The sequence below is a fragment of the Syngnathus typhle genome, linkage group LG7 (assembly GCF_033458585.1).
Source record: "Syngnathus typhle isolate RoL2023-S1 ecotype Sweden linkage group LG7, RoL_Styp_1.0, whole genome shotgun sequence".
In the NCBI taxonomy this organism is placed as follows: domain Eukaryota; kingdom Metazoa; phylum Chordata; class Actinopteri; order Syngnathiformes; family Syngnathidae; genus Syngnathus; species Syngnathus typhle.
In genome coordinates, this window is record NC_083744.1 from 8,637,107 (window position 1) to 8,650,908 (window position 13,802).

General features: G+C 40.7%; 1 protein-coding gene across 1 annotated transcript in view; it reads right to left on the minus strand.

Moving 5' to 3' along the window:
* fgd4a (FYVE, RhoGEF and PH domain containing 4a) overlaps positions 1-11,040 on the minus strand; it is a 32,957-nt gene extending 21,917 nt beyond the window's left edge. The window contains exon 1 of the mRNA XM_061284143.1: positions 10,689-11,040. Coding sequence (XP_061140127.1) covers positions 10,689-10,839 — 151 coding nt within the window. The 5' untranslated portion in view covers positions 10,840-11,040. The remainder of the gene's footprint in view (positions 1-10,688) is intronic.
* Between the last annotated feature and the right edge of the window lie 2,762 nt (positions 11,041-13,802).

Consider the following 13,802-nt stretch of genomic DNA (forward strand, 5'->3'; position numbering starts at 1 on the left):
GAGTAAAACACCCCTATAATCTCCATATGCATGCTATTGCAAACCTGTTTTTCTGTGCTTCCCCCCTCCATAGCAACAAGCTGACATGGACAGAGTGAAGACTCTTTTCATGACAACAGCTTTGTAATTCAACAGTGTTCTTATACAGACGGGAACTCAGAGAACACTTTTAAAATGGTTCTGACGTAAAAACAATGCAGCATGTGTGTATGGTTCCTACAATAAAACTCAAAAGCATCCACAATAAACTTCTAATCTGATCATCTCGTAAACTGTAAAGAAGAAAAAAAGAAGTCCACAGTACCTGAGCATACTTCCTTCCAGAACTGCAATGTTTTCCGCATGCTGAATCCGACAATACTATCTGATTTGAATTACATTTGGGCTTTTCCTTTTGAAAATAGACCAGATTTCAACTACAGGTTGACTTGACAGTTCGGTGACTTTATTTACCATAAGAGTACCTGCCCCGTCACTTCACAAACCGGTTTCCAAGAAACCAGGTATGATGAGGGGAAAAAAAAGAGGAGGGCTTCAAAGGTTACACACTCACTGAAATAAATTAAGGGCAAAGCTAGGGTAGGATTCAGAAACAGATAAGGACACCAAAAGAACACCAAAGGACTGAAATCTCTGAGGTGCAGTGTATCACGTACCTGAGAGATTATTCACAAAGAGGAAAATGAGTAAATCTTGTTTAAAATATCTGCAATCCCGCATTTCATGCATTATCTACAAAATTATTCGTCCAGGAAAGTTGCCTCTCCAACGCAACCACGCTAAACAACCACGATATCTAATTATATCAATAAATATGTGTGCCACCCAGATATGGAATCTACTTTTAAATCAGTCCCAAACGCAGAAATAGATCTTAATTTTTATTTACACACCACACATAATCTGACAAAAATCCATTTACGGATCGTGGAGAAGAAACTGCTACACACTGAAGCACCATCCACATAAAACAAGACCCCTCCCCATAAAGCAGCATTTAGCATCCAAATGGAAACATCAGCCAACCGACCACTATTCTAGTGAAAAAGCTTAACGCTATGACTTTGCATTTGCAGAGCTTCCCCATATTAAATTGACAGATTAAGGTATGTTGGGAACACATTTACATGCCAAGTCACACCCCTTTAATCACACCGCAGTTGATGCCGCTTAATAACGCGTGTCTTGCCTTTTCAAGGCTTTCAGACGAGACGTTAGTTATCGAATGGGAGCAGATGTACCCACGTCCTCACTCCGCTGCCCAGACGGAATTGACAATAACCAAAGACCTATAGGTCAGCCACATTCATAATTGAGTGAAAATTAAATGACCTTGTGGAGCTCGTGATACGGCTCAAACAACCAGATGAGACCCTTTGTGTGGACAAAACATAATTAGTTGATTTCTCTCATTTACATAAAAACGGATTCTAGGCACTCTTCCAAAATCGTATACCAATTTGTCTATATTGGAAGGTCTTTAAAGCCAACTTACAACGCACCTTTCAAGACCAAACAGAATATGCCTTTAGTTACAACGAAAACTAAGAAATAATTTCTGACGATTATTTTGCCACCGATATTCATTCAATCACTTTCTATACTGCTTTTGCCAGCCAGCATGGACAAATGAGAGGGAAGTGAACCCACACTGCCTGCACCAACAAAGTCAGGTGATTGTAACACTACACCATCAGTGACCTGCCACCACCATGTGTAGGGATAACATTTTCCCCCTAAATCTTTTGTTTTTGCAGAAACATTGCACATGTCTAACTTTGAACATTAAAACACAACAGCGTTACAGTGGATGAATGCTTTGATGCCGGGATTATGAGCATGCCAGAGATGTCCCTGAGGGGAATGCACAAAGAGCAGCAAGAATTCTATTGGTATCATACAGTAGCTCCAGGAAATTATAATGTAGAGCATGTGGTGGAACTGACAATTGTATAGCTCCTACTGCGACTGGGTTCAAATTAAGCCAACCACGAGCCTCGCGAAGTGTATCTAAAGCAGATACTGGCCATCTCATCTCATCGATGACCGCCAGCATACACACGACTCAGCAAAACAACTCCTTAGCAGAGTTAAAACGTGTACCTCGTGGTCTTATTTTTATTTTAAAAAGTTAATTTAAAGGATAATATAGTGCAAATGAGTGTAAAAAGAGGGATGTAGATAGCACTGACTGATTAATGAGCAAAGAGAAACAGTTTATTGTGAGAATGAGTAGGCGACACTGGTTCTCAGTCTCTATTAATACTTTCCCCTTTTTCATTGTGCCTCTTCTGTCACCCCTTGCTCCATCCCTTGTGACCTACCAGTCTATTGCGGAAAACACATAACAGCCACCCGGCGGCAGCATCTAAATGTGTCAATCAATAGGTTGTTCGACCAATCAGTGCCCCTCGCTGGGCCCAAGCAGACTTCTCATGAAATAAACAAGAGCTTATAATCATGGTCAGCACTTTCATGGCAAGCTAGACTACAAAGGTGAAATCGACACTCAATGTTAAGTACAATGTGATAACCGATCAAGCAGATTCTATGCTGTCATTTCTTTTTTAAGCCTTTTTTCCATTGTCATCCCAAAATAGCCCTTAAAGTTCCATCTATGAAGCAAAAGTACTTCCTGAGTTTAAAACCTCTCCAAAAATAAACCCATGAGAAATTCTTACACACCATACCCTTCTATTGGTCATTTGATGATGGTCTGAGTTCAGTGCAGACTAAAAGTCATCAGGCCGCTGTCATGAGCGGAGGAGGTGTGGATGACATCTGTGAAAGTTTCATGAGGACATGGTGAAATCATACTTTCACAGTGGCTGACACCTACTGTTCTTTTTTTAGCTTTACACCGAGTGACTAGGGCTTTTCCACACACACACACACCTTTGACCTTCAATAAGTGATGGAAAACATACATTTCACACATAATGTCACTGAACCAATATAAATGAGGTTGAGTAAGAGGGATGCCTGCGAATTATGTTTTGCTTAAGTACTAAATTGTACATCATCATAGCAAAGCTCCTTCATATTGTATGTCTGAATGTTGTCAATGCTGAATTGCAAATGGCACAAATCAGATTTCACTTGATGCATAATGCATGAAGTAAATAGGGCAACTAGTAAATGTAGAGCCTCATCAAACAGCGCAGAAAGAACTCAAACAAGATCATTGTGCCCAGCAGGATTCTTGTGCCGAGTATGAATGAGTCTCTCTGACAAGAAGCTCCGGAGCCTACATTCTCAGCACTGAACTGGAATGCGCAGACAAGCTTTCTGCAGAAAGTCGAGCCTGAAGCAACAACATGCCGAAAGATATATAGAAAGAGGAATGAGAACCATTTTACCCGTTAGAAAGCAGCTCCTTTTAGAGGAAATGCAAACAAATTTTTGTTTCTGTTTTATTCCGCATATGTCAAGTTGTGAAGTGTAATTTATTATAAGACCACTTTGGTGTTATTTCATTGGTGAGTTAGATATTTTTGTTCTGAATGAAAAGTACATTTTGTTTTGACTCAAAACCTTTAAGTATAATATTCTGACCTGATCTGCCTTGATAATTGAAACTTTGAATACAGCACAAAAATGTCTTTGACGCCCTTTAGGAAAGTATGTATTTCCTATATTGCTAACAACGATGCTCCACGGTACAATCCAAATGCTTTTGAAACAGCTTTGAAAATGTTATTCTCTGTCTCAAAACCTGTCCCCGCCTACACAAATGTCACATTTCATCTGACACCTCGTGGTGGAATAAGGTGTCAAACGGAATCAACATTTCTGGTTGGTGTCAGCAGAAAGACAAACCACTGTACAAAGAGAACAAAACAGCAACTTGACTCACCAGCGCCTTTGCATTGGGCATGACATAGCATTTTATTTTTACTTTGGCCATTACAGAAAGAGGAAGGGTAAAAAACATTTATAACATCCTTAACTAATTAATGTGGGGGGGAAACATAAGAACGGGAGAAATAAAATAAGTAATGAAATAAGGTGATGAGAGATCACACTTGGTGTACACGAGCAAGTGTTGAGACATCAGCTCTATTTCCATAAGGCTTCCTTCTTCCTTCTTTTTAGTTTTTACTTGCGAAACATGTTCTCTTTTTAATATGCTCATTTTTCACCTCACATCGCATGTTCACTCCTCCGTACCAGTGAAACCACACAATATTTGACTATTTCCACAAAAGAAAAAAATGAACAGTAAATGTCACGACTCATCAAAATCATAAACTCGCATGCCACCCAATGAAACTTGTTCATTGGAGTGCTACAAAATGAATATACTGTATGCATTTATGTTGCACTGGTGTTCCTAAGTCTGAATGTTTCAGAGCTAAGATTTTGCTGATTTATATCCAAGATACCAAGTGTATTTTCTTTCATTAGAACTCTTGGTATTCTTTCACAGTGTCCGAGTATGGCACCTTGTTACACGGGGCCTTGGCAATATAAACTTGTACCTTCTAGAATAATTGTGGAGCCAAAATGGGACTGCATTAAATTTACCTCTAAAACAGCAGAATCTGGCCATGATAGCAAGATGTATTCCTAAGTGGCAAAAAAATGAAATATTGTGTTATGATTTGCAATGAGTGACAAAAAAAAAAAAAACATCTTCAATGAAAGGTGATACCGATAATGACACCGTATTGATATATGCTTCTTAATCAAAGTGTGCCTAAAGGGAGTCATTTATTTAAAGTGCCCCTCCTACAGGTGGGAAATCATTTTTGTGGACATTTGGAACAGATGGGCTCAGTAATATGCATTGTGACCTTCCTTTTCGTTGACACACCCAAATACTACAGGATATTCCAAATTATTCTGGTCAGTTTGACACATGTCAATGTTGCATGCACAACACACGATTCTGAATCAGTATCGGTGCTAACGTAGTAGCTGTTAAACAGATGAGCCGTAGTTGCCATGGGAATGAAGGACACCATTCTACTCATTATGACACCAACAACAAAGTTCAAGTTCAATACAGCCAAAAAGTTTCTTTAAATGCTTCTAATAAAAAAAACAATTGAACTAATGCCCATCTCAACAAGGTCTCTTATGTCCATCATCATGACTTTAAATGACATTGTAGTCAGCTAACCCTAACACAACTCAAGCAGGCAACAGTGAAAATACACACAGTAACACACAAGTGCATGTTTTCCCACAGCTCAAGCAGGGACTGAGGCGCCAATCAAAGGGAGCACACGAAACTGGGGGAAACAGTAGCAGCCTCTCTAATGGAAAACCATAAATGTGTGTGTGTTGCAGACTTTCAGCGCATTTCCCTGCAGCTCAGAGACTCATCTGAAAACACCTTACGACACCCACACACACACATACACACCCACACACACCAAGTGTGCCCCCTCCTTCATTAACCAGCAGCCTCAGCAAAGGGCATCCTAGTGTAAGTGTGTGTGTGTGTGTGTGTGTGTGTGTGTGTGTGTGTGTGTGTGCTGCGCAGACAACACCTTTCTGACGCGGCACTGCTTCATGTCAGCCCGATCAACCCAACGCCCTATGGCTACACTGTGCATGCCGGTATGAAGCACTAACCTGAGTGGAGATTGTGTCCAGTCACAACACAAGTAGGGTACAGAGTGGAAAATAGATCCCCACCCTTAAAAGAAAAAAGGGTTCCCTCCTCTTGTGCGCGATGTTCCAGAGCCGGTGGGCAGGTTCGGAAATCAGGCTGCTGATAGACTGCTGCCTGGCTGCATTTCTCGCATCCTCCCTTCCTTCCGTCGCTCCCTCCTTGCACTGACTCACCCTTCAGCTCAACCTCTCATCTTGCGCTCTCTCTCTCTCTGTGTCCCTCTCACTTTCTGCTTCACACACTGTTCCGCCTTCCACTCCACATGGACTGAAGAAGAGAATCACATTCCAGTAGAGATGGGGCATATGGTGGGGGAGCGCCAGTCAGCCCACAAGCAGAGCAAAGCCCCCTCTGTGCGTGTGTGTCACATGGACAATCAGTCCCATTGTGTAGGAGGAAGGGAGGGTCAGGAATAGGGGAGGAAGCCAATGGCCACACTCATCTGCTGCCCCTGGATACTGCTGCTGGCCAGAGTGCATAGAAGATGCGCAACGCCATGCAAACCAACCCCCTTCTAGGGAAGGGAGAGAGTGACACAAAAGAAGCACAGCGGGTTGGACATGAGATGACGAAGAATTGATCTGTTTGAGAGAAGTCATCCTCGGAGCCCCCTGGGCGCCGTGGCTGGCGGTCTCCTCATACGCTTTCATTTTCAGCCTGAACTGCACACACAAATTGGCCCTATAGAAGATAAGCAAACATCTACGACAATGGCAGAATACTGTGGATATACGTATCCATCTTAATTAAGTTCCACGTAGGATTGTGAAATGATCGAATGAATGCTGAATATGAGATAACTTTCTTTACTAAGTGCTCCAAGAAAAAACTGCAAACTCCAACATAGTAACGCATCTTGTGAAATATTTTGAAAGGGGACAAATGATGACAAAGACTGAGTCAATTGACCTCTTGTGATATTCTCCATTTTTAGTCTTCACTTAACACAACAATACAGTGACAGGATCTCAAAATGTCACACAATTCAGAATTCAATCAAACTCATCTGGCCTTAGTAAGGTTGAAATAAAAAAACAATCAAACTAAACTTTGATGTCATGCATATTCTGCTATGCCAGACCTACGTAGACATCACCAGACCTTTGTTAAGCTAATATAGAAAGTTAACTGATATTTTTGCTTTAACTTTCATCCTTTTTTTTTGGCTATGCATAATCCAAAATACCGTGCGTCACCAAGTGGTGCAAAGAGAAAAAGAAAATGCTTCACCAGAAATGTTACTTGGCAAATAGCCATTGTAGTAAGTAAATATGATGTTGACTGGTTTGACCATGGCACATAGTATTTCAAAATTTATTTCTGTACTATATGCCCCATTCGCGCATTCTTGATTGGATGCCACATACACAACCAATGTACACGCAAAGGTTTGAGGTTGTGCAGGCCTCATTACACTACACAGTAATTAATGCGCCTAAAGTGTACTAAGTGCGCATGTGTGTGTGCGTGCGTGCGTGTGTATAAACCTCTGACAGGATATCTGGTTGCTGTATACAGAAAATGAAGAGTTACTTCCTGGGCATGGATAGTGCAGAGTCGTGAGTGCCAAAAGGTCACACAGTATTCAGGTCGGGTCACACTCAAACACACAATACACAGCAAAGGAATTACCATGCAATTCCAATTTCAGTTTGCTAAAGGTTTATGCAGGTATTTTGATTATTAGGGTCACAAAGTCAGACGCGTTGAAATTATTGGTAGTGATGAAGTTTGTGTGCTATTTTGTGTATGATGACAAATTGTGGCAATCATCACTCAACAGACATTATAATTCATTAACCTATAAATGAATGCTTGATTTGATAAGCCAACACAACATTTATTTGATGGACAGTGTTTCCATGGCAACATTTTGACGGTGTGAATAATGGGCCTATTTAGATCCAACACATGCATGGATGTCATCTGGGAAAGTACCCTTAACCTTGTGATGGCGCGCACTCATGAAGCCACTTTTTAACCTGCACCAGTGCACCTCTATTACAAAACACACACAACCATCTTGTTATGCATAACATTGTCCAAGGGACCACTATTATAATCAAGAAGCTACCCGGGGAACACTGCTTTGGCGGAATATTATTGTATTTTGCACAAAAAGAGGCTAGACCTATACAGGCTATTTATTTGCATGCGTATGTCTATTTTGGGAATCTCAGCTACATTTGACATGATTTGGATGGGCAAACGATTCACAAAATTAGCTGGAATGTTTTTTTAAAAATGTCTATTATTTTCCATTTCCAATTTTGCAGACCACCTGCAATACAGCCACGGACCGCTCGAGGCCCACGGACCCCAGTTGATAATCCCTGCTTTAAATCATACTCTGCTTTAATATTCATTTGCCTCAAAACCTTCCTCAGAGCAATGACAGGAAAAGTATGGTTTTCTATTTTACTCTATTCTAATATGCTCAAGGAGGATGTTAATCATATTTAGGTTAGGCATGTGTTATCAGATTATTTGATATGCACTGTAAATCTAATTGACATTTTTAGATTTGGGCTGAGGGTGTAATATTTTGAAAAATCAAACCAAAAGACATTACAATAAACATTCCCATCTTAAATTTCTCCATTCAACATACCCAGCTGCTAAACATCTTCAGCCTATCAGAAGCATGAAAGCAGTGACAAGTGACAATATTTTTCACACCCTGTCTGCCTGTTTAAAACTGCAGCTGGTGTTCCCTTTGCCACCTTGGCTGTGTGGCCCACACCCACACCACGTTCTCACCACTCTGATCCATCTTTTGTTTTATGCCTGAGGTAATGGGAGGATGGCATCAGCATGGCTCCAGGCTATTGCCCACCACTTGATGAAGATACGAGCGAGAATTTGCAACACACATCATTAATTAATTCCACACAGGCTAATGTGTCCATAGTTCATTTGAACTCTTTTTTTCCTTTTTTTTCCTCTCCCCTGCTGTTTAAGAGGGTCAATGATGAATGGTCGTTTGAAATTGCGCATCCCCCAATGCACACACACACGCACACACACACACACAAAGACTCTGCTTGTGCATCAGAGAACAGCTGACGGCAGGCAACCACAAGCAGTGTGTCTGGTAAGCATCTGCCCCCGCATCACAGCCACAACCTGCACTGGATTGGTTCCCATAATCAGCTTGGGACACAGGCCTACACCCTCACTCCTGTCAATCTGAAACGCAAGCAGCGATAAGCAAATGCATTCAACCATTCACTTCTTCACAAAGCCTCAGGAGCATCTGAGTGCAGAAGATGCCCAGTTAATTTCATTAGCTAGCTATCTTAGCTTTTCTCATCTTTCTCAGCTGGAAACCTGGAGTAAAATAGACTTTGATGCAGATTGCACAATAAATGCTGAAGGGGATCAATGAGACAAACACTTTTATTAATCATATCAATCTGTGTAACTAAAAATAAACTCATTTGCACAATCTAATTTGGATGTAATGCAAAATTCCATATTCACGTTTTGAGCAACTTACTAATGGTTTGTGCCTTTTATTTACAGTGGCTAAATAAAGCCACCAAAACAATAGAAACATCTTTCATGTTGATGTACTGCAGTTCAATGATGAGCATACTTCATTAGTTAATACCTTTATTTTTCTCTGTGCAATGAAATGACTCATGTGTAGCATTTGAATTAGTAGACTGCACCACCAGCCTTCAGTCTCAAATTTAGTTGCCTAAGAGGAGTTACCATTTTCCCCTCTACATGAATAATTGATGCACTGGATGAGCAATCACATTTGATCTAACTTAACGGATTTGACAAGCAGGCTTCAATTCATGCACTTTATTGAAACCATGGCACCTGCATGACGCGTGCAATTGTTAAATATTTGTTCTGCAGTGAGTTTCAGTGTTGTACAATATTAGACATGACTGTGTATGACATCACCAGAGATGAAAGTATCAATAAAATTTATGGTACTTAAAATCCCTGATCATAACTTTTAGTCTCGTTCAAACTTTTGGACTTGTCATTGAACACTTTTAAAAGTGTGGACCCATCCCACACTGATTGTGACAAGTGTTGTCATTTGAGCATGTGACATCCACTCCCACGTTGAAACAATAAGTGTGGTGAAAGGACTCGGGCAGGCTGGCTTACGTTCCCAGCCTTTTCCTTCCTGCCAGTGAGAACGAAAGCAGAATGCTTCAGTGTTTTCTCTCTTTTGCTCTTTAAATAGGAAAAGAAGGGGAACTCGATGGAGCTCTCCAACAATACACGCTAGCCTAAGAAAGGTGCACACTGCAACACACATCCACTCATATAATACGTGCCCTTTAACGCTGCACACAAACACAAACACGGTTGGGTAACGGGCCTCAGGGACAGTGGCCAAAAGGCCAGAGTGGCTGGAAAAAAAATGCATGTGTATGTGTGTGTGGGGGGGGGGGGGGGGGTTGGTTCCCAGGCCTTTATAGACAAAACTGCTTTTTTATCCAGCATTCCCCCTCAAACTGTGCTTCATTACTTTGCAGAGGCAAGCTCGTCCGCATGGAGACAAACAAACGCCACGGCTCAGTGAATCAACTATTGTGATAAGTGTTTTTGCCAAACGTTCACATTAGTAAACCACTCACTGGGGCACTGCAGCGGCACTGCTTAACAAAAGCAACTTTGGAACACAAATTCGAGAGATGATCATTTCCACTTGTTTTGGTCAGATTACATCCCTCCAAATGATCACTCAGCAAGACCGACAGCAAATAAATGGTGAGTTTAGCAAAAAAGCAACATCTTACTTGTGAAGGATTTCGTGTGCAACAAATCGATGTATGAGACATGTTTCATAAAATACAATGCAACCATACCGTACTGTCCGGTAAGAAGGTAAAACACTTCAAAAACATTTCATCCTTCATTCCTCAAATAAAGCCTCTAAATCTTACCATAGCAGCAGAGCAGACACATCTTTGCGTTTTTACCTTTACGTCTCCAAAACCAGTACTTGCGCCGCCGTTTCATTGTCAATACAAATGTCTTTTGCTTTGAAGAAAACAAAATCAAATCTTCTGCCACCTATACTGTGATGGCTCACCTTCCGCTATTGTACCACTCCAGTTGAAATCTCCAATGTTTGCTCCCCAAGTAGTCCACAGTGGTTGTAAAATCAGTGAAAATAGCATAACTGTACATAATGCTCGAGCTTTGATCGTGTAGATTGGGTTAGGTTCTAAAACGCACTCCATTCTTGTAAAGTTCTCATCTCCACTCACAAATAAATAACTACGTCTTAAGGAAAAATGCTAAAAACAGGTATGTAATCCTCTAACACCTTCCTGGAGTTCTGTCCTTCTGCAATGGGGAATTCCTCGAGTTCAGAAAGTTCAGGGAAGAACTCCTCCCGAGTTCCATCCTCAAAAAGCCGAGCGGGCTCAGCTCGGAGCTAAGGTAAAACAGAATACTGTAGTTTTCTGGAAAGAACTTCACAATGGCAGGAGGAGGGGAAACGGTGTACTCAGGAAACGCATGTGGAAAGCCTGAGACAGACTCTCTGCTGCTCACTGATAGTCTTTTGTGTTTCACTATAGTTGTTTGACAAGACTAAAAATGTTTTCAAACGACTTTTAAAATGGACAGACCAGGTGTCATGTAAAATGTAGTCACTACACATTCAAAGCAGAAGGATTGCAGAATCACAATTGGCATTACTGTACATGTTACAAAAAGTTGAGTTCTAAATTTTATACAATTGCCAATCCAGAATGTAACAAATGGAGGTGCACCTGTGACCTGGGACTCTCTACAAACAAAACACCCCATGACTGCTTGAGTTGGTGGCTGCAGTGGCAGTGTGAATGCCCCGCTGAGGATGTGACCATGTCCGCTAATAAGAGACGAGGCGGCATCCCAGGGCAATGACTGCGATAGTTCAAATAAATATGCATATTACAATAAAAATCCATCTGAAGCACATTTTAGAAAAAATACATACTGCCCACGAGTTAAAATGCACACCAGTGCACGCGCTTACGAACAGAAACAAAAATGGCTGTTGGATCTGTTGGAATCTATTGGAAAAGATCCAAAATATCAAATATCACTACTTTTAGTTATACAAAGGTAATTCTAACATTACAAAAATGAATGGTTTTATACCATGGTAAAAAAGGAGCCAACCACCCTTTTGTGTGTGTACATTTCAAGGGATGTCAAAAATGCTGGAATTGGGAGGAGAAAACAAAATCCCACAAAATGTCATGTCACAAGCCAGAATGATCTCCAGATAAAAGCCCCAGACGGTCCTATGGGGGGGATAAACAAGCACCACGCATGATGTGCACCAAGCAGAAAGAGATCGAAAACATTGTATTTACCGCCATCTAGTGGACTACTTACCAATTACATAGACACAATTAAGTGCAATAACATCAGTTGAAAACTGTCATCATAATTGCAATATGGTTAACCTTAATGTTTTTGTTTTGCTTATGGCAATGCTCCATAACTAGGATAAACAAGCACCACGCATGATGTGCACCAAGCAGAAAGAGATCGAAAACATTGTATTTGCCGCCATCTAGTGGACTACTTACCAATTACATAGACACAATTAAGTGCAATAACAGCAGTTGAAAAATGTCATCATAATTGCAATATGGTTAACCTGAATGTTTTTGTTTTGCTTATGGCAATGCTCCATAACTTTGAAATGACCCAGAGTCAGCTCATAAATAGAATTTATGTTTGAGTAGTCAGGAAGTGAATAGAGTCTCCAGAAGTTAAAGCCAGGAGAGGACAGTAGGAGGGTTCAACTAGGATGAATGAGTGTCACTCAGAGCACAACAATGGCTGCAAACACAGTCTTGATTCATATACTATAGACCCACTGCTTCTATCCAAGCAGACACGAAACAAAAAGTTCCATTATGGTACACTGGTTAGGTTGCCCTCACAGTACCACAAGCTCCACTACACTGTCTAGGCTTTTAACAGACTGCACTGTATAGGACCCAGTTCATCATGCCTCGAAGCAAACAAATTAGGGGATGGAAAGCATTTGTTTGGGCTCAATTACAGATCTTGTGAAATTACTAATATAGAATCTGCACACGATCAAGGGATCAACCAATACTGTTCAGTGCTACACAATCAAACAGCACGAGTGACTTCTCCCTGAAAGGCAGTACATATTCGTGGTCTATTTAGAACTGGATCAACAGGGCAGAAAGACAGATGGTTGATTATTAAGAGTCATTCTAAGTCACCATGATAACTTAAAGGTGACAAAAAAATGATTCAGCAGTTCTTGCTATGTGGTTCACATCCACTTAAACAGGAACTAGATCTGAATATAAGCAAATAAACATTATAGATTCACTAGGGACATCTTCACCACCAAATAAAACCCAATACAATTTCAGTGGTAACATTCTGCTTTTAGAAAGAAAATAATGCCCAGTTTTGATTGACAGCCATTATTCCATCCAGTGGTGACAGATGTGTTTTTTTTTTATCGGAGTAGGCTTTGCTGTAACAACTTTTGATGAAACTAACAGGGCGGAAAAAAATCCTGTCATCAGAGGGCTAGCGAGGTGACCCTGCAAAAATGTATTTGAGATTGAGATAGATCTGTTTGGTTCCATTGCTAACTGGGCAGATTAGCCTGACATGTTGGCTTTAAAAAAATATAAATTCAAAATGCAATGATGACTAGTCAGAAGGATATTGTAAAATCTTCAATGTTAATTCTGTAAATCCAACACTGTGCCACCGAGAGAAACCAAATGAAGAGAATAATAACTTTTGAGAATAAAGTACTGTAACTTCATGGGACTAATATTACAATTTATGTTGTAAATATAAATAAGCGGTTCTGATCCTGTTTAGACCGGAAGAAAATCCTTTGCTTAAGGCAAGTAATTGCACGCTGTTGACACCACTATCACAGAGAGCGAAGTTCACATGACAAGTGCAGGCAGTGTTCTTGCGTGCATGTTTGCACACGCAGTTACCAGCGCAGGCATAAGCTACTCCCTTCTAATAAGCTTGCAGTAAGATTGACATGGAACTGGTTCAAAACATTCAGCACTGCAAGTATTAGGGTGCTGAACGTTAACTCATGGAACTAATGTTCAAGCACCACTGGGCACTAGTTTTAACATAGTCACAAGAAAGTTACGAGAAGAAAAACAACCCTACAATTTGCAGA